General features: G+C 60.5%; 1 protein-coding gene across 12 annotated transcripts in view; it reads right to left on the reverse strand.

Moving 5' to 3' along the window:
* The window catches only part of STXBP5L (syntaxin binding protein 5L), a 746575-nt gene that overhangs the window by 101600 nt on the left and 623657 nt on the right, over positions 1 to 21318 (reverse strand). For all 12 annotated transcript variants that reach the window (XM_072139024.1, XM_072139025.1, XM_072139028.1 and 9 more), the window contains 8 exons: positions 20198 to 20281; positions 20003 to 20126; positions 19837 to 19915; positions 16968 to 17116; positions 8111 to 8183; positions 4933 to 5080; positions 2086 to 2153; positions 1736 to 1776 (listed from right to left, as the gene is read on the reverse strand). In XM_072139024.1, coding sequence (XP_071995125.1) covers positions 1736 to 1776; positions 2086 to 2153; positions 4933 to 5080; positions 8111 to 8183; positions 16968 to 17116; positions 19837 to 19915; positions 20003 to 20126; positions 20198 to 20281 — 766 coding nt within the window. The remainder of the gene's footprint in view (positions 1 to 1735; positions 1777 to 2085; positions 2154 to 4932; positions 5081 to 8110; positions 8184 to 16967; positions 17117 to 19836; positions 19916 to 20002; positions 20127 to 20197; positions 20282 to 21318) is intronic.

The raw sequence follows: 21318 nt of genomic DNA on the forward strand, positions 1-21318 counted from the left end.
GGCGCAACACAGGGGGCCAAATGGCCACACATTACAGTGTCTGCGCCAGTTTTGTGTCGCGGTTGCTCTTTGTCCGACAAGACAGGAAATATGTGCAGCTAAAGCGGCTGTTACTGCTGAGCCCGAGTATGACACATTTATTACTGACCGTGCGCCACATTTATTACTGACCGTGCGCCACATTTATTACTGACCGGGCACCACAACAACAATGATGCATTCTGCTGGAGCAGTGCAGGGGGCGCCACAATCCATGAATCTGGGGCCCCCTGCGCACTACACAGGACACTGCACTGGTTCTGATAAATCTCTCCCGGGACAATACATAACACTGGCTGCAGAGAGCACAGAGCACAGCAGTGTGAGGTCTGATTACACATCTCTCCAGGGACAATACATAACACTGGCAGCAGAGAGCACAGAGCACAGCAGCGTGAGGTCTGATTACACATCTCTCCAGGGACAATACATAACACTGGCTGCAGAGAGCACAGAGCACAGCAGTGTGAGGTCTGATTACACATATCTCCAGGGACAATACATAACACTGGCTGCAGAGAGCACAGAGCACAGCAGTGTGAGGTCTGATTACACATCTCTCCAGGGACAGTACATAACACTGGCTGCAGAGAGCACAGAGCACAGCAGTGTGAGGTCTGATTACACATCTCTCCAGGGACAGTACATAACACTGGCTGCAGAGAGCACAGAGCACAGCAGTGTGAGGTCTGATTACACATCTCTCCAGGGACAATACATAACACTGGCTGCAGAGAGCACAGAGCACAGCAGTGTGAGGTCTGATTACACATCTCTCCAGGGACAGTACATAACACTGGCTGCAGAGAGCACAGAGCACAGCAGTGTGAGGTCTGATTACACATCTCTCCAGGGACACTACATAACACTGGCTGCAGAGAGCACAGAGCACAGCAGTGTGAGGTCTGATTACACATCTCTCCAGGGACAATACATAACACTGGCTGCAGAGAGCACAGAGCACAGCAGTGTGAGGTCTGATTACACATCTCTCCAGGGACAATACATAACACTGGCTGCAGAGAGCACAGAGCACAGCAGTGTGAGGTCTGATTACACATCTCTCCGGGGACAATACATAGCACTGGCTGCAGAGAGCACAGAGCACAGCAGTGTGAGGTCTGATTACACATCTCTCCAGGGACAATACTTAACACTGGCTGCAGGGAACACAGAGCACAGCAGTGTGAGGTCTGATTACACATCTCTCCAGGGACAATACATAACACTGGCTGCAGGGAACACAGAGCACAGCAGTGTGAGGTCTGATTACACATCTCTCCAGGGACAATACATAACACTGGCTGCAGAGAGCACAGAGCACAGCAGTGTGAGGTCTGATTACACATCTCTCCAGGGACAATACATAACACTGGCTGCAGAGAGCACAGAGCACAGCAGTGTGAGGTCTGATTACACATCTCTCCAGGGACAGTACATAACACTGGCTGCAGAGAGCACAGAGCACAGCAGTGTGAGGTTGTGGCGTGTGGTTGCACCTACTGATGGTTTCAGAATGAATAATGATAAATTCTAAGATCCTTTCTGTAGTTTAGATCACTGATTGCTGTCACTGAATGTTTATATCCACCGTCAGCAAGTGATGATATTGAAAATTGTAAAGTAATAAAATGTTGGCTGCTGTATGAGGGGATTGTGGCTCGGGGGCTGCACGGTAAGTATGACGGTCACTTACTGGCAGAGGCGTCCCAGAACTTGACAGAACCATCGGCGTGCCTGTGAACAGAAAGGAGGAGAGAGGTCAGCGCTCGAGTCCAGGGAGGGTCATGTACTGTGCAGATCTGCAGGGTCCGGAATATTCTGACTGCTGAGGGTTTGTTACAATTGTATCCAGTCTAGACGCTGTGTGAGATAACCTGTACTGATACATTGTAACAAACATCAGCACAGGTGAGGTTTTTGCAGCCGATTTCCAGACTGGATACATTGTAACAAAACCACAGCACTAATAAACACCTGCAGCAGGAAGGAGCAGCAGGCAGGAGGTTCTATCTGTTGCCACTACCCCCGCTATGCCAGCCTCACCCAGTGACGATGATCTCGGGGTACGCCGTGGTCCCCAGGTTCCAGACGCCGCCAGTGATGGGCCATTCCTGCACAGAACACAAGACATGTAAAATCACCACAGAGAACAGCTCCACCCCCTGATCACACAGCCCCACCTCCTGAGCACACAGCTCCACCCCCTGACAACACAGCCCCACCTCCTGAGCACACAGCTCCACCCCCTAATCACACAGCCCTGCCTCCTGCGCAGACAGCCCACCCCTGATCACACAGCCCCGCCTCCTGAGCACACAGCTCCACCCCCTGATCACACAGCCCTGCCTCCTGCGCAGACAGCCCACCCCTAATCACACAGCCCCGCCTCCTGAGCACACAGCCCCACCCCCTGATCACACAGCCCCACCTCCTGAGCACACAGCTCCACCCCCTGATCACACGGCCCCACCTCCTGAGCACACAGCTCCACCCCCTAATCACACAGCCCCGCCTCCTGCGCAGACAGCCCACCCCTGATCACACAGCCCCGCCTCCTGAGCACACAGCTCCACCCCCTAATCACACAGCCCCGCCTCCTGCGCAGACAGCCCACCCCTAATCACACAGCCCCACCTCCTGAGCACACAGCTCCACCCCCTGATCACACAGCCCCACCTCCTGAGCACACAGCTCCACCCCCTAATCACACAGCCCTGCCTCCTGCGCAGACAGCCCACCCCTGATCACACAGCCCCGCCTCCTGAGCACACAGCTCCACCCCCTGATCACACAGCCCTGCCTCCTGCGCAGACAGCCCACCCCTAATCACACAGCCCCGCCTCCTGCGCACACAGCCCACCCCTGATCACACAGCCCCACCTCCTGAGCACACAGCCCCACCCCCTGATCACACAGCCCCGCCTCCTGCGCAGACAGCCCACACCTAATCACACAGCCCCGCCTCCTGCGCACACAGCCCCACCTCCTGCGCACACAGCCCACCCCTGATCACACAGCCCCGCCTCCTGAGCACACTACATAGCCGCTCCTCCTGAGCACACTGCACAGCCCCGCCTCCAGAGCACACTACACAGCCCCGCCTCCAGAGCACACTACACAGCCCCGCCTCCAGAGCACACTACACAGCCCCGCCTCCAGAGCACACTACACAGCCCCGCCTCCAGAGCACACGACACAGCCCCGCCTCCAGAGCACACGACACAGCCCCGCCTCCAGAGCACACGACACAGCCCCGCCTCATGAGCACACTACACAGCCCCGCCTCATGAGCACACTACACAGCCCCTCCTCCTGAGCACACGACACAGCACCGCCTCCTGAGCACACGACACAGCCCCGCCTCCTGAGCACACTGCACAGCCAAGCCTCATGAGCACACGACACAGCCCCGCCTCCTGAGCACACGACACAGCCCCGCCTCCTGAGCACACGACACAGCCCCGCCTCCTGAGCACACGACAGAGCCCCTCCTCCTGAGCACACTACACAGCCCCTCCTCCTGAGCACACTACACAGCCCCGCCTCCTGAGCACACTACACAGCCGCGCCTCCTGAGCACACTACACAGCCGCGCCTCCTGAGCACACTACACAGCCCCGCCTCCTGAGCACACTACACAGCCCCGCCTCCTGAGCACATACAGCCGCTCCTCCTGAGCACACTACACAGCCCCGCCTCCTGAGCATACTACACAGCCCCTCCTCCTGAGCACACTACACAGCCCCGCCTCCAGAGCACACTACACAGCCCCGCCTCCAGAGCACACTACACAGCCCCGCCTCATGAGCACAATATACAGCCCCGCCTCATGAGCACACTACACAGCCCCGCCTCATGAGCACACTACACAGCCCCTCCTCCTGAGCACACGACACAGCACCGCCTCCTGAGCACACGAAACAGCCCCGCCTCCTGAGCACACTATACAGCCCCGCCTCATGAGCACACTGCACAGCCCCGCCTCATGAGCACACGACACAGCCCCGCCTCCTGAGCACACGACACAGCCCCGCCTCCTGAGCACACGACACAGCCCCGCCTCCTGAGCACACGACAGAGCCCCTCCTCCTGAGCACACTACACAGCCCCTCCTCCTGAGCACACTACACAGCCCCGCCTCCTGAGCACACTACACAGCCGCGCCTCCTGAGCACACTACACAGCCGCGCCTCCTGAGCACACTACATAGCCCCGCCTCCTGAGCACACTACACAGCCCCGCCTCCTGAGCACATACAGCCGCTCCTCCTGAGCACACTACACAGCCCCGCCTCCTGAGCACACTACACAGCCCCTCTTCCTGAGCACATACAGCCGCTCCTCTGGAGCACACGACACAGCCCCGCCTCCTGAGCACACTACACAGCCGCGCCTCCTGAGCACACTACACAGCCGCGCCTCCTGAGCACACTACACAGCCGCGCCTCATGAGCACACTACACAGCCCCGCCTCCTGAGCACATACAGCCGCTCCTCCTGAGCACACTACACAGCCCCGCCTCCTGAGCACATACAGCCGCTCCTCCTGAGCACACTACACAGCCCCGCCTCCTGAGCACATACAGCCGCTCCTCCGGAGCACACGACACAGCCGCGCCTCCTGAGCACATACAGCCGCTCCTCCGGAGCACACGACACAGCCCCGCCTCCTGAGCACATACAGCCGCTCCTCCTGAGCACACTACACAGCCCCGCCTCCTGAGCACATACAGCCGCTCCTCCTGAGCACACTACACAGCCCCGCCTCCTGAGCACATACAGCCGCTCCTCCGGAGCACACGACACAGCCGCGCCTCCTGAGCACATACAGCCGCTCCTCCGGAGCACACGACACAGCCCCGCCTCCTGATCACATACAGCCGCTCCTTACCTTGTTGCTGTATCCTGATTTTTTGTGCTTTGCTCCCAGAGCGTAGAGAACCAGAATAAACTCGTGAGGACAATCTGCAAAATACTCGGTGCAGGTGACCGGGGACTCGTGGATGTCCATGGAGTAGGGATTCTCGAAGATCGGAAAGCTGCCGGACAAGACAGAGGGGTCCGGATATTACTACAGTGTATCCTGTATATGTCTCATCATAGCCAGAGCCCCCAATATACCAGAGCCCCCAATATACCAGAGACCCCGCTATACCAGAGCCCCCAATATACCAGAGCCCCCAATATACCAGAGCCCCCACTATACCAGAGCCAGAGCCCCCACTATACCAGAGCCCCCACTATACCAGAGCCCCCAATATACCAGAGACCCCGCTATACCAGAGCCCCCAATATACCAGAGCCAGAGCCCCCGCTATACCAGAGCCCCCGCTATACCAGAGCCCCCAATATACCAGAGCCAGAGCCCCCGCTATACCAGAGCCCCCGCTATACCAGAGCCCCCAATATACCAGAGCCAGAGCCCCCGCTATACCAGAGCCCCCACTATACCAGAGCCCCCAATATACCAGAGCCCCCGCTATACCAGAGCCCCCAATATACCAGAGCCAGAGCCCCCGCTACACCAGAGCCCCCAATATACCAGAGCCAGAGCCCCCGCTATACCAGAGCCCCCACTATACCAGAGCCCCCAATATACCAGAGCCCCCGCTATACCAGAGCCCCCAATATACCAGAGCCCCCGCTATACCAGAGCCCCCACTATACCAGATCCCCCAATATACCAGAGCCCCCGCTATACCAGAGCCAGAGCCCCCAATATACCAGAGCCCCCGCTATACCAGAGCCAGAGCCCCCAATATACCAGAGCCCCCGCTATACCAGAGCCCCCACTATACCAGATCCCCCAATATACCAGAGCCCCCAATATACCAGAGCCCCCAATATACCAGAGACCCCACTATACCAGAGCCCCCGCTATACCAGAGCCCCCAATATACCAGAGCCCCCACTATACCAGAGCCCCCAATATACCAGAGACCCCACTATACCAGAGCCCCCGCTATACCAGAGCCCCCAATATACCAGAGCCCCCGCTATACCAGAGCCCCCACTATACCAGATCCCCCAATATACCAGAGCCCCCAATATACCAGAGCCCCCAATATACCAGAGCCCCCACTATACCAGATCCCCCAATATACCAGAGCCCCCAATATACCAGAGCCCCCGCTATACCAGAGCCCCCACTATACCAGAGCCAGAGCCCCCACTATACCAGAGCCCCCACTATACCAGAGCCCCCACTATACCAGAGCCGACAATATACCAGAGCCCCCACTATACCAGAGCCAGAGCCCCCACTATACCAGAGCCCCCAATATACCAGAGACCCCGCTATACCAGAGCCCCCAATATACCAGAGCCAGAGCCCCCGCTATACCAGAGCCCCCAATATACCAGAGCCCCCACTACACCAGAGCCCCCACTATACCAGAGCCCCCACTATACCAGAGCCCCCGCTATAACAGAGCCCCCACTATACCAGAGCCCCCATTATACCAGAGCCCCCACTATACCAGAGCCCCCATTATACCAGAGCCCCCCTATACCAGAGCCCCCACTATACCAGAGCCCCCATTATACCAGAGCCCCCAATATACCAGAGCCCCCGCTATACCAGAGCCAGAGCCCCCAATATACCAGAGCCAGAGCCCCCGCTATACCAGAGCCCCCACTATACCAGATCCCCCAATATACCAGAGCCCCCAATATACCAGAGCCCCCAATATACCAGAGACCCCACTATACCAGAGCCCCCGCTATACCAGAGCCGACAATATACCAGAGCCCCCAATATACCAGAGCCAGAGCCCCCGCTATACCAGAGCCCCCAATATACCAGAGACCCCGCTATACCAGAGCCCCCACTGTACCAGAGCCCCCGCTATACCAGAGCCCCCCTATACCAGAGCCCCCGCTATACCAGAGCCCCCCTATACCAGAGCCCCCGCTATACCAGAGCCCCCCTATACCAGAGCCCCCCTATACCAGAGCCCCCCTATACCAGAGCCCCCGCTATAACAGAGCCCCCACTGTACCAGAGCCCCCGCTATACCAGATCCAGAGCCCCCACTATACCAGATCCAGAGCCCCCGCTATACCAGAGCCAGAGCCCCCGCTATACCAGAGCCCCCACTATACCAGAGCCAGAGCCCCCACTACACCAGAGCCCCCACTATACCAGAGCCCCCAATATACCAGATCCAGAGCCCCCACTATACCAGAGCCCCCAATACACCAGATCCAGAGCCCCCACTATACCAGAGCCAGAGCCCCCGCTATACCAGAGCCCCCGCTATACCAGAGCCCCCACTATACCAGAGCCCCCACTATACCAGAGCCAGAGCCCCCACTATACCAGAGCCCCCACTATACCAGATCCAGAGCCCCCACTACACCAGAGCCCCCACTATACCAGAGCCCCCACTATACCAGAGCCCCCACTGTACCAGAGCCCCCAATATACCAGAGCCCCCACTATACCAGAGCCCCCACTATACCAGTGCCCCCGCTATACCAGAGCCCCCGCTATACCAGTGCCCCCACTATACCAGAGCCAGAGCCCCCACTATACCAGAGCCAGGGCCCCCACTATACCAGTGCCCCCAATATACCAGAGCCCCCACTATACCAGAGCCAGGGCCCCCAATATACCAGAGCCAGAGCCCCCGCTATACCAGAGCCCCCGCTATACCAGAGCCCCCACTATACCAGAGCCAGAGCCCCCAATATACCAGAGCCCCCGCTATACCAGAGCCCCCAATATACCAGAGCCCCCACTATACCAGAGCCAGAGCCCCCAATATACCAGAGCCCCCGCTATACCAGAGCCCCCACTATACCAGAGCCCCCCTATACCAGAGCCCCCACTATACCAGAGCCCCCGCTACACCAGTGCCCCCACTACACCAGAGCCCCCGCTACAGCAGAGCCCCCACTATACCAGAGCCCCCCTATACCAGAGCCCCCGCTATACCAGAGCCCCCCTATACCAGAGCCCCCACTACAGCAGAGCCCCCGCTATACCAGAGCCAGAGCCCCCAATATGCCAGAGCCCCCGCTATACAAGGCGCTGCTCTCGCTCACTGGGTCAGAACGTTTCTTACTTGCTTTGGGTCAGATCCACCACGATGAAGTCTCTCTCCATCAGCACCACCACGGCGTACGGCTCCTGGAATTCTGGGGGAGAACGAAGGAACAATCACTAGAAAGTGACCGGCGCCGCTCCCCCTCATCCTACCGGACCCCTGAGAACCCCTGAGCCCGGCAGCACAGAGGGGGCGTCACGCACCACTGCTCCCCCCTCATCCTACCGGACCCCTGAGAACCCCTGAGCCCGGCAGCACAGAGGGGGCGTCACGCACCACTGCTCCCCCCTCATCCTACCGGACCCCTGAGAACCCCTGAGCCCGGCAGCACAGAGGGGGCGTCACGCACCACTGCTCCCCCCTCATCCTACCGGACCCCTGAGAACCCCTGAGCCCGGCAGCACAGAGGGGGCGTCACGCACCACTGCTCCCCCCTCATCCTACCGGACCCCTGAGAACCCCTGAGCCCGGCAGCACAGAGGGGGCGTCACGCACCACTGCTCCCCCCTCATCCTACCGGACCCCTGAGAACCCCTGAGCCCGGCAGCACAGAGGGGGCGTCACGCACCACTGCTCCCCCCTCATCCTACCGGACCCCTGAGAACCCCTGAGCCCGGCAGCACAGAGGGGGCGTCACGCACCACTGCTCCCCCCTCATCCTACCGGACCCCTGAGAACCCCTGAGCCCGGCAGCACAGAGGGGGCGTCACGCACCACTGCTCCCCCCTCATCCTACCGGACCCCTGAGAACCCCTGAGCCCGGCAGCACAGAGGGGGCGTCACGCACCACTGCTCCCCCCTCATCCTACCGGACCCCTGAGAACCCCTGAGCCCGGCAGCACAGAGGGGGCGTCACGCACCACTGCTCCCCCCTCATCCTACCGGACCCCTGAGAACCCCTGAGCCCGGCAGCACAGAGGGGGCGTCACGCACCACTGCTCCCCCTCATCCTACCGGACCCTTGAGAACCCCTGAGCCCGGCAGCACAGAGGGGGCGTCACGCACCACTGCTCCCCCCTCATCCTACCGGACCCCTGAGAACCCCTGAGCCCGGCAGCACAGAGGGGGCGTCACGCACCACTGCTCCCCCCTCATCCTACCGGACCCCTGAGAACCCCTGAGCCCGGCAGCACAGAGGGGGCGTCACGCACCACTGCTCCCCCCTCATCCTACCGGACCCCTGAGAACCCCTGAGCCCGGCAGCACAGAGGGGGCGTCACGCACCACTGCTCCCCCCTCATCCTACCGGACCCCTGAGAACCCCTGAGCCCGGCAGCACAGAGGGGGCGTCACGCACCACTGCTCCCCCCTCATCCTACCGGACCCCTGAGAACCCCTGAGCCCGGCAGCACAGAGGGGGCGTCACGCACCACTGCTCCCCCCTCATCCTACCGGACCCCTGAGAACCCCTGAGCCCGGCAGCACAGAGGGGGCGTCACGCACCACTGCTCCCCCCTTATCCTACCGGACCCCTGAGAACCCCTGAGCCCGGCAGCACAGAGGAGGCGTCACGCACCACTGCTCCCCCCTCATCCTACCGGACCCCTGAGAACCCCTGAGCCCGGCAGCACAGAGGGGGCGTCACGCACCACTGCTCCCCCCTCATCCTACCGGACCCCTGAGAACCCCTGAGCCCGGCAGCACAGAGGGGGCGTCACGCACCACTGCTTCCCCCTCATCCTACCGGACCCCTGAGAACCCCTGAGCCCGGCAGCACAGAGGGGGCGTCACGCACCACTGCTCCCCCCTCATCCTACCGGACCCCTGAGAACCCCTGAGCCCGGCAGCACAGAGGGGGCGTCACGCACCACTGCTCCCCCCTCATCCTACCGGACCCCTGAGAACCCCTGAGCCCGGCAGCACAGAGGGGGCGTCACGCACCACTGCTCCCCCCTCATCCTACCGGACCCCTGAGAACCCCTGAACACGGCAGCACAGAGGGGGCGTCACGCACCACTGCTCCCCCCTCATCCTACCGGACCCCTGAGAACCCCTGAGCCCGGCAGCACAGAGGGGGCGTCACGCACCACTGCTCCCCCTCATCCTACCGGACCCCTGAGAACCCCTGAGCCCGGCAGCACAGAGGAGGCGTCACGCACCACTGCTCCCCCCTCATCCTACCGGACCCCTGAGAACCCCTGAGCCCGGCAGCACAGAGGGGGCGTCACGCACCACTGCTCCCCCCTCATCCTACCGGACCCCTGAGAACCCCTGAGCCCGGCAGCACAGAGGGGGCGTCACGCACCACTGCTCCCCCCTCATCCTACCGGACCCCTGAGAACCCCTGAGCCCGGCAGCACAGAGGGGGTGTCACGCACCACTGCTCCCCCCTCATCCTACCGGACCCCTGAGAACCCCTGAGCCCGGCAGCACAGAGGGGGCGTCACGCACCACTGCTCCCCCCTCATCCTACCGGACCCCTGAGAACCCCTGAGCCCGGCAGCACAGAGGGGGCGTCACGCACCACTGCTCCCCCCTCATCCTACCGGACCCCTGAGAACCCCTGAGCCCGGCAGCACAGAGGGGGCGTCACGCACCACTGCTCCCCCCTCATCCTACCGGACCCCTGAGAACCCCTGAGCCCGGCAGCACAGAGGGGGCGTCACGCACCACTGCTCCCCCCTCATCCTACCGGACCCCTGAGACTGCTTCCCCCTCATCCTACCGGACCCCTGAGAACCCCTGAGCCCGGCAGCACAGAGGGGGCGTCACGCACCACTGCTCCCCCCTCATCCTACCGGACCCCTGAGAACCCCTGAGCCCGGCAGCACAGAGGGGGCGTCACGCACCACTGCTCCCCCCTCATCCTACCGGACCCCTGAGAACCCCTGAGCCCGGCAGCACAGAGGGGGCGTCACGCACCACTGCTCCCCCCTCATCCTACTGGACCCCCGAGAACCCCTGAGCCCGGCAGCACAGAGGGGGCGTCACGCACCACTGCTCCCCCCTCATCCTACCGGACCCCTGAGAACCCCTGAGCCCGGCAGCACAGAGGGGGCGTCACGCACCACTGCTCCCCCCTCATCCTACCGGACCCCTGAGAACCCCTGAGCCCGGCAGCACAGAGGGGGCGTCACGCACCACTGCTCCCCCCTCATCCTACCGGACCCCTGAGAACCCCTGAGCCCGGCAGCACAGAGGGGGCGTCACACACCACTGCTCCCCCCTCATCCTACCGGACCCCTGAGAACCCCTGAGCCCGGCAGCACAGAGGGGGCGTCACGCACCACTGCTCCCCCCTCATCCTACCGGACCCCTGAGAACCCCTGAGCCCGGCAGCACAGAGGAGGCGTCACGCACCACTGCTCCCCCCTCATCCTACCGGACCCCTGAGAACCCCTGAGCCCGGCAGCACAGAGGGGGCGTCACGCACCACTGCTCCCCCCTCATCCTACCGGACCCCTGAGAACCCCTGAGCCCGGCAGCACAGAGGGGGCGTCACGCACCACTGCTCCCCCCTCATCCTACCGGACCCCTGAGAACCCCTGAGCCCGGCAGCACAGAGGAGGCGTCACGCACCACTGCTCCCCCCTCATCCTACCGGACCCCTGAGAACCCCTGAGCCCGGCAGCACAGAGGGGGCGTCACGCACCACTGCTCCCCCCTCATCCTACCGGACCCCTGAGAACCCCTGAGCCCGGCAGCACAGAGGGGGCGTCACGCACCACTGCTCCCCCCTTATCCTACGGGACCCCTGAGAACCCCTGAGCCCGACAGCACAGAGGGGGCGTCACGCACCACTGCTCCCCCCTCATCCTACCGGACCCCTGAGAACCCCTGAGCCCGGCAGCACAGAGGGGGCGTCACGCACCACTGCTCCCCCCTCATCCTACCGGACCCCTGAGAACCCCTGAGCCCGGCAGCACAGAGGAGGCGTCACGCACCACTGCTCCCCCCTCATCCTACCGGACCCCTGAGAACCCCTGAGCCCGGCAGCACAGAGGGGACATCACGCACCACTGCTCCATCCTCATCCTACCGGACCCCTGAGAACCCCTGAGCCCGGCAGCACAGAGGGGGCGTCACGCACCACTGCTCCCCCCTCATCCTACCGGACCCCTGAGAACCCCTGAGCCCGGCAGCATAGAGGGGGCGTCACGCACCACTGCTCCCCCCTCATCCTACCGGACCCCTGAGAACCCCTGAGCCCGGCAGCACAGAGGGGGCGTCACGCACCACTGCTCCCCCCTCATCCTACCGGACCCCTGAGAACCCCTGAGCCCGGCAGCACAGAGGGGGCGTCACACACCACTGCTCCCCCCTCATCCTACCGGACCCCTGAGAACCCCTGAGCCCGGCAGCACAGAGGGGGCGTCACGCACCACTGCTCCCCCCTCATCCTACCGGACCCCTGAGAACCCCTGAGCCCGGCAGCACAGAGGGGGCGTCACGCACCACTGCTCCCCCCTCATCCTACCGGACCCCCGAGAACCCCTGAGCCCGGCAGCACAGAGGGGGCGTCACACACCACTGCTCCCCCCTCATCCTACCGGACCCCTGAGAACCCCTGAGCCCGGCAGCACAGAGGGGGCGTCACGCACCACTGCTCCCCCCTCATCCTACCGGACCCCTGAGAACCCCTGAGCCCGGCAGCACAGAGGAGGCGTCACGCACCACTGCTCCCCCCTCATCCTACCGGACCCCTGAGAACCCCTGAGCCCGGCAGCACAGAGGGGGCGTCACGCACCACTGCTCCCCCCTCATCCTACCGGACCCCTGAGAACCCCTGAGCCCGGCAGCACAGAGGGGGCGTCACGCACCACTGCTCCCCCCTCATCCTACCGGACCCCTGAGAACCCCTGAGCCCGGCAGCACAGAGGGGGCGTCACGCACCACTGCTCCCCCCTCATCCTACCGGACCCCTGAGAACCCCTGAGCCCGGCAGCACAGAGGGGGCGTCACGCACCACTGCTCCCCCCTCATCCTACCGGACCCCTGAGAACCCCTGAGCCCGGCAGCACAGAGGGGGCGTCACGCACCACTGCTCCCCCCTCATCCTACCGGACCCCTGAGAACCCCTGAGCCCGGCAGCACAGAGGGGGCGTCACGCACCACTGCTCCCCCCTCATCCTACCGGACCCCTGAGAACCCCTGAGCCCGGCAGCACAGAGGGGGCGTCACGCACCACTGCTCCCCCCTCATCCTACCGGACCCCTGAGAACCCCTGAGCCCGGCAGCACAGAGGGGGCGTCACGCACCACTGCTCCCCCCTCATCCTACCGGACCCCTGAGAACCCCTGAGCCCGGCAGCACAGAGGGGGCGTCACGCACCACTGCTCCATCCTCATCCTACCGGACCCCCGAGAACCCCTGAGCCCGGCAGCACAGAGGGGGCGTCACGCACCACTGCTCCCCCCTCATCCTACCGGACCCCTGAGAACCCCTGAGCCCGGCAGCACAGAGGGGGCGTCACGCACCACTGCTCCCCCCTCATCCTACCGGACCCCCGAGAACCCCTGAGCCCGGCAGCACAGAGGGGGCGTCACGCACCACTGCTCCCCCCTCATCCTACCGGACCCCCGAGAACCCCTGAGCCCGGCAGCACAGAGGGGGCGTCACGCACCACTGCTCCCCCCTCATCCTACCGGACCCCTGAGAACCCCTGAGCCCGGCAGCACAGAGGGGGTGTCACGCACCACTGCTCCCCCCTCATCCTACCGGACCCCTGAGAACCCCTGAGCCCGGCAGCACAGAGGGGGCGTCACGCACCACTGCTCCCCCCTCATCCTACCGGACCCCTGAGAACCCCTGAGCCCGGCAGCACAGAGGGGGCGTCACGCACCACTGCTCCCCCCTCATCCTACCGGACCCCTGAGAACCCCTGAGCCCGGCAGCACAGAGGGGGCGTCACGCACCACTGCTCCCCCCTCATCCTACCGGACCCCTGAGAACCCCTGAGCCCGGCAGCACAGAGGGGGCGTCACGCACCACTGCTCCATCCTCATCCTACCGGACCCCTGAGAACCCCTGAGCCCGGCAGCACAGAGGAGGCGTCACGCACCACTGCTCCCCCCTCATCCTACCGGACCCCTGAGAACCCCTGCGCCCGGCAGCACAGAGGGGGCGTCACGCACCACTGCTCCCCCCTCATCCTACCGGACCCCTGAGAACCCCTGAGCCCGGCAGCACAGAGGGGGCGTCACGCACCACTGCTCTCCCCTCATCCTACCGGACCCCTGAGAACCCCTGAGCCCGGCAGCACAGAGGGGGCGTCACGCACCACTGCTCCCCCCTCATCCTACCGGACCCCCGAGAACCCCTGAGCCCGGCAGCACAGAGGGGGCGTCACGCACCACTGCTCCCCCCTCATCCTACCGGACCCCTGAGCCCGGCAGCACAGAGGGGGCGTCACGCACCACTGCTTCCCCCTCATCCTACCGGACCCCTGAGAACCCCTGAGCCCGGCAGCACAGAGGGGGCGTCACGCACCACTGCTCCCCCCTCATCCTACCGGACCCCTGAGAACCCCTGAGCCCGGCAGCACAGAGGGGGCGTCACGCACCACTGCTTCCCCCTCATCCTACCGGACCCCTGAGAACCCCTGAGCCCGGCAGCACAGAGGGGGCGTCACGCACCACTGCTCCCCCCTCATCCTACCGGACCCCTGAGAACCCCTGAGCCCGGCAGCACAGAGGGGGCGTCACGCACCACTGCTCCCCCCTTATCCTACCGGACCCCTGAGAACCCCTGAGCCAAGGAGCACAGCGGGGGCGTCACGCACCACTGCTCCCCCCTCATCCTACCGGACCCCTGAGAACCCCTGAGCCCGGCAGCACAGAGGGGGCGTCACGCACCAATGCTCCCCCCTCATCCTACCGGACCCCTGAGAACCCCTGAGCCCGGCAGCACAGAGGGGGCGTCACGCACCACTGCTCCCCCCTCATCCTACCGGACCCCTGAGAACCCCTGAGCCCGGCAGCACAGAGGAGGCGTCACGCACCACTGCTCCCCCCTCATCCTACCGGACCCCTGAGAACCCCTGAGCCCGGCAGCACAGAGGGAGCGTCACGCACCACTGCTCCCCCCTCATCCTACCGGACCCCTGAGAACCCCTGAGCCCGGCAGCACAGAGGGGGCGTCACACACCACTGCTCCCCCCTTATCCTACGGGACCCCTGAGAACCCCTGAGCCCGGCAGCACAGAGGGGGCGTCACGCACCACTGCTCCCCCCTCATCCTACCGGACCCCTTAGAACCCCTGAGCCCGGCAGCACAGAGGGGGCGTCACGCACCACTGCTCCCCCTCATCCTACCGGACCCCTGAGAACCCCTGAGCCCGGCAGCACAGAGGGGGCGTCACGCACCACTGCTCCCCCCTCATCCTACCGGACCCCTGAGAACCCCTGAGCCCGGCAGCACAGAGGGGGCGTCATGCACCACTGCTCCCCCCTCATCCTACCGGACCCCTGAGAACCCCTGAGCCCGGCAGCACAGAGGAGGCGTCACGCACCACTGCTCCCCCCTCATCCTACCGGACCCCTGAGAACCCCTGAGCCCGGCAGCACAGAGGGGGTGTCACGCACCACTGCTCCCCCCTCATCCTACCGGACCCCTGAGAACCCCTGAGCCCGGCAGCACAGAGGGGGCGTCATGCACCACTGCTCCCCCCTCATCCTACCGGACCCCTGAGAACCCCTGAGCCCGGCAGCACAGAGGGGGCGTCATGCACCACTGCTCCCCCCTCATCCTACCGGACCCCTGAGAACCCCTGAGCCCGGCAGCACAGAGGGGGCGTCACGCACCACTGCTCCCCCCTCATCCTACCGGACCCCTGAGAACCCCTGAGCCCGGCAGCACAGAGGGGGCGTCACGCACCACTGCTCCCCCCTCATCCTACCGGACCCCTGAGAACCCCTGAGCCCGGCAGCACAGAGGGGGCGTCACGCACCACTGCTCCCCCCTCATCCTACCGGACCCCTGAGAACCCCTGAGCCCGGCAGCACAGAGGGGGCGTCATGCACCACTGCTCCCCCCTCATCCTACCGGACCCCTGAGAACCCCTGAGCCCGGCAGCACAGAGGAGGCGTCACGCACCACTGCTCCCCCCTCATCCTACCGGACCCCTGAGAACCCCTGAGCCCGGCAGCACAGAGGGGGTGTCACGCACCACTGCTCCCCCCTCATCCTACCGGACCCCTGAGAACCCCTGAGCCCGGCAGCACAGAGGGGGCGTCATGCACCACTGCTCCCCCCTCATCCTACCGGACCCCTGAGAACCCCTGAGCCCGGCAGCACAGAGGGGGCGTCATGCACCACTGCTCCCCCCTCATCCTACCGGACCCCCGAGAACCCCTGAGCCCGGCAGCACAGAGGGGACATCACGCACCACTGCTCCCCCCTCATCCTACCGGACCCCTGAGAACCCCTGAGCCCGGCAGCACAGAGGGGGTGTCACGCACCACTGCTCCCCCCTCATCCTACCGGACCCCTGAGAACCCCTGAGCCCGGCAGCACAGAGGGGGCGTCACGCACCACTGCTCCCCCCTCATCCTACCGGACCCCTGAGAACCCCTGAGCCCGGCAGCACAGAGGGGGCGTCACGCACCACTGCTCCCCCCTCATCCTACCGGACCCCTGAGAACCCCTGAGCCCGGCAGCACAGAGGAGGCGTCACGCACCACTGCTCCATCCTCAGGTCAGGAGACATCATCTACCCTGCATCAGGACCGGCTGAGGATGCACCTACTTATAAATGCTTAAAGGGGTTTTCCATAGAGAACGTTCAGCTCATAAAGAGAGAATGGAAAGCAGACAGCGCCGCCCTCAGTGCAGTGGTCAGGACTAGATACTGCAGCTCATCCATTAGCACTGAGCTGCAGTGACTCCGCTCAGCCACCACACAGAGAGCGGCGCTGTCCGCAGATTCCTCTCTTACCGTTGGGATAGGGCGTCTCACACAGCGTCAGGAAGTCCACGATGGGGTGGTCCATCTCCAGCACCGTGATGGCCTTGCCGTGCATGATGGTCAGACTGGGCCTCCGGCTGTCGTAGGACAATCCGCCCGAGAATATGACGAACGGTTCACTAGGAGGAAGGGAGAAGACAATATGAGGGGGGGAGCGGGGGTGTGGGTGCCGTCACCCCTTATTACTGGTTGGGGGGGTCCTGTTATGGGCCAAGGAGACAGATACTTGGACCTGGGACAGAATCTCCCAAAGTCCAAACCGCTGATCTCCTGGGAGAAGCCATCCAGATCCCTTATCTGGTGTCATCACATCACCCATAGGGTCCGGACAGGGGCTTATTCACACACTGAGGGTCATTTACTAAGGGCCGGAATCGATATTTTTCGTTGGGTTACCCGATTATTACCGATTTGAGTCATCTGCGATGCGTCGGAAATCAGGGGGGGGGGGGGGCGTGGCCGTCGGAAAACCCGACAGATTCCGAAAAACCGCTGGATTTAAAAAAAAGTGTAGCTTGACACGCGCTCCCCTGCACCCCGGCCCGGCTTGGTGAACTCCAGTGAACTCCGACCGACCTCGGCACAGCAGCGACACCTGGTGGACGACCTTAGTGAATCACCGGAAGACCCGAATCCTCCACAGAGAACGCGCCGCTGGATCGTGCCAGGACCGGGTAAGTAAATCTGCCCCACTGGGTTTTCCGACGGCCCCGCCCCCCAATTTCCGTCGCATGCATGCCTGTGCCGATGCGCCACAATCCGATCACATGCGCCAAAAACCCAGGGCAATACAGGGAAAGATGGCGAAAATCGGTAATATTTGGGAAACCCAACGGAAAAACCCTGAGTAAATGACCCCCAGTGAGTCTCTGATGCCAGGTACAACCTTTCAATTACACTTCAAAAGGGGGGGGGGGGGGCACAGAGAAGGTAAGCGAGTAACGTGATCAACTCTGCTGATCCAGGTATAACTAGCTGGATTATCCTGTGATCTGGGTATAACTATCTGGATTATCCTGTGATCTGGGTATAACTATCTGGATTATCCTGTGATCTGGGTATAACTATCTGGATTATCCTGTGATCTGGGTATAACTAGCTGGATTAGAGTGTGATCTGGGTATAACTAGCTGGATTAGAGTGTGATCTGGGTATAACTATCTGGATTATCCTGTGATCTGGGTATAACTATCTGGATTATCCTGTGATCTGGGTATAACTATCTGGATTATCCTGTGATCTGGGTATAACTATCTGGATTATCCTGTGATCTGGGTATAACTATCTGGATTATCCTGTGATCTGGGTATAACTATCTGGATTATCCTGTGATCTGGGTATAACTAGCTGGATTAGAGTGTGATCTGGGTATAACTAGCTGGATTAGAGTGTGATCTGGGTATAACTAGCTGGATTAGAGTGTGATCTGGGTATAACTAGCTGGATTAGAGTGTGATCTGGGTATAACTAGCTGGATTATCCTGTGATATGGGTATAAGTAGCTGGATTAGAGTGTGATCTGGGTATAACTAGCTGGATTATCCTGTGATATGGGTATAACTAGCTGGATTAGAGTGTGATCTGGGTATAACTAGCTGGATTAATGTGTGATCTGGGTATAACTAACTGGATTACCCTGTAATCTGGGTATAACTAGCTGGATTAGAGTGTGATCTGGGTATAACTAGCTGGATTATCCTGTGATATGGGTATAAGTAGCTGGATTAGAGTGTGATCTGGGTATAACTAGCTGGATTATCCTGTGATATGGGTATAACTAGCTGGATTAGAGTGTGATCTGGGTATAACTAGCTGGATTAATGTGTGATCTGGGTATAACTAACTGGATTACCCTGTAATCTGGGTATAACTAGCTGGATTAGAGTGTGATCTGGGTATAACTAGCTGGATTATCCTGTGATATGGGTATAAGTAGCTGGATTAGAGTGTGATCTGGGTATAACTAGCTGGATTAGAGTGTGATCTGGGTATAACTAGATGCATTAGAGTGTGATCTGGGTATAACTAGCTGGATTAGAGTGTGATCTGGGTATAACTAGCTGGATTAGAGTGTGATCTGGGTATAACTAGCTGGATTAGAGTGTGATCTGGGTATAACTAGCTGGATTATCGTGTGATCTGGGTATAACTAGCTGGATTAGAGTGTGATCTGGGTATAACTAGCTGGATTAGAGTGTGATCTGGGTATAACTAGCCGGATTAGAGTGTGATCTGTGTATAACTAGCTGGATTAGAGTGTGATCTGGGTATAACTAGATGCATTAGAGTGTGATCTGGGTATAACTAGCTGGATTAGAGTGTGATCTGGGTATAACTAGCTGGATTAGAGTGTGATCTGGGTATAACTAGCTGGATTAGAGTGTGATCTGGGTATAACTAGCTGGATTATCGTGTGATCTGGGTATAACTAGCTGGATTAGAGTGTGATCTGGGTATAATTTGCTGGATTATAGTGTAATCTCTCAGGTTTTGGGCGCTGTGTGACTGGCAGTTTCTCCGGATGTGTTTGATCCTTGTGAGGAGGCGCGAGGCACTACAGAGCGGCCTCTCCACCTCCTCCCGGATACATGAAGCTGTGTACACAGCCCCCGCGCTGGCCCTCACCTCCCTCACCCCCTCCAGTACAGAATTATAATCCTCCCGTTTAGAGTATACAGCTCCTGTGCTAATCTATGTGTCTCCATGGATGCAGACTACAGACCTGGTGTAGTCTGATGCTACAGTCATGTGGTTACAGGCTGATCCCTGGGGGGCGCTCTATGGGGGTGCGGCTGCATATAACTCACCATTAGGGTAGGTGAGGGTGGGGGTCACTTACCTGTTCTTACAGGTCCTGTACTCCACCTTTAGGATGGGCTTACAGGATTCCGGCTTCTTTCCGTCTTTCTGAGTTTTTCCTATGAGACAGCAGAGGTTTAATCCATCAGATCCAATCCCATGTGTGAGGCTCAGGGCATGCTGGGAGTTGTAGTGCGACATCTTACCGTGGGGGACGGTGACCTGGAAGGGTTTGGCCGGGTTCTTCATGTTCCACACGGAGAGGCTGCCGTCTGAATGGCTGCACATGAACTGCCGCCCCTCGTGGTGCCAACCAATGGAGTGTATGGCCTGAGGAGCAGAGCAGACTGGTATCACCGGCGTCTAGGCCAGCGCAGAGACCGCAGGGAGCACACACTCACCTCATCGTAATAGAAGCGGATGTCGGCTCTTTTGGATCTCAGGTCCCACAAGACGATTGTTCCGCTTTCATATCCTATAAGTAACTGGGAAACAAACGGGACAGTAACGTATGGACCTGATACAGTACATGGGGCCCGAGCAGTGTGTACTGGTGACACCGGGGGTAATAGAGATTATCCAGTACAATGTCAGACATCTGGACCCCAGGGATAATAGAGATTATCCAGTACAATGTCAGACATCTGGACCCCGGGGTGTAATAGAGATTATCCAGTACAATGTCAGTAATCTGGACCCCGGGGTGTAATAGAGATTATCCAGTACAATGTCAGACATCTGGACCCCGGGGGTAATGGAGATTATCTAGTACCATGTCAGTAATCTGGATCCCGGGGGTAATAGAGATTATCCAGTACCATGTCAGTAATCTGGACCCCAGGGGTAATAGAGATTATCCAGTACCATGTCAGTAATTTGGACCCCGGGGGTAATGGAGATTATCCAGTACAATGTCAGTAATCTGGACCCCAGGGGTAATAGAGATTATCCAGTACAATGTCAGTTATCTGGACCCCGGGGGTAATGGAGATTATCCCGTACAATGTCAGTAATCTGGACCCCAGGGGTAATAGAGATTATCCAGTACAATGTTAGTAATCTGGACCCCTGGAGTAATAGAGATTATCCAGTACAATGTCAGACATCTGGACCCCAGGGGTAATAGAGATTATCCAGTACAATGTCAGTAATCTGGACCTCGGGGGTAATAGAGATTATCCAGTACAATGTCAGTAATCTGGACCCCTGGGGGTAATAGAGATTATCCAGTACAATGTCAGACATCTGGACCCCAGGGGTAATAGAGATTATCCAGTACAATGTCAGTAATCTGGACCCCAGGGGTAATAGAGATTATCCAGTACAATGTCAGTAATCTGGACCCCAGGGGTAATAGAGATTATCCAGTACAATGTCAGTAATCTGGACCCCCGGGGTAATGGAGATTATCCAGTACAATGTCAGTAATCTGGACCCCAGGGGTAATAGAGATTATCCAGTACGATGTCAGTAATCTGGACCCCAGGGGAAATAGAGATTATCCAGTACAATGTCAGACATC

Source organism: Engystomops pustulosus, chromosome 2, assembly GCF_040894005.1.
Source record: "Engystomops pustulosus chromosome 2, aEngPut4.maternal, whole genome shotgun sequence".
NCBI lineage: Eukaryota > Metazoa > Chordata > Amphibia > Anura > Leptodactylidae > Engystomops > Engystomops pustulosus.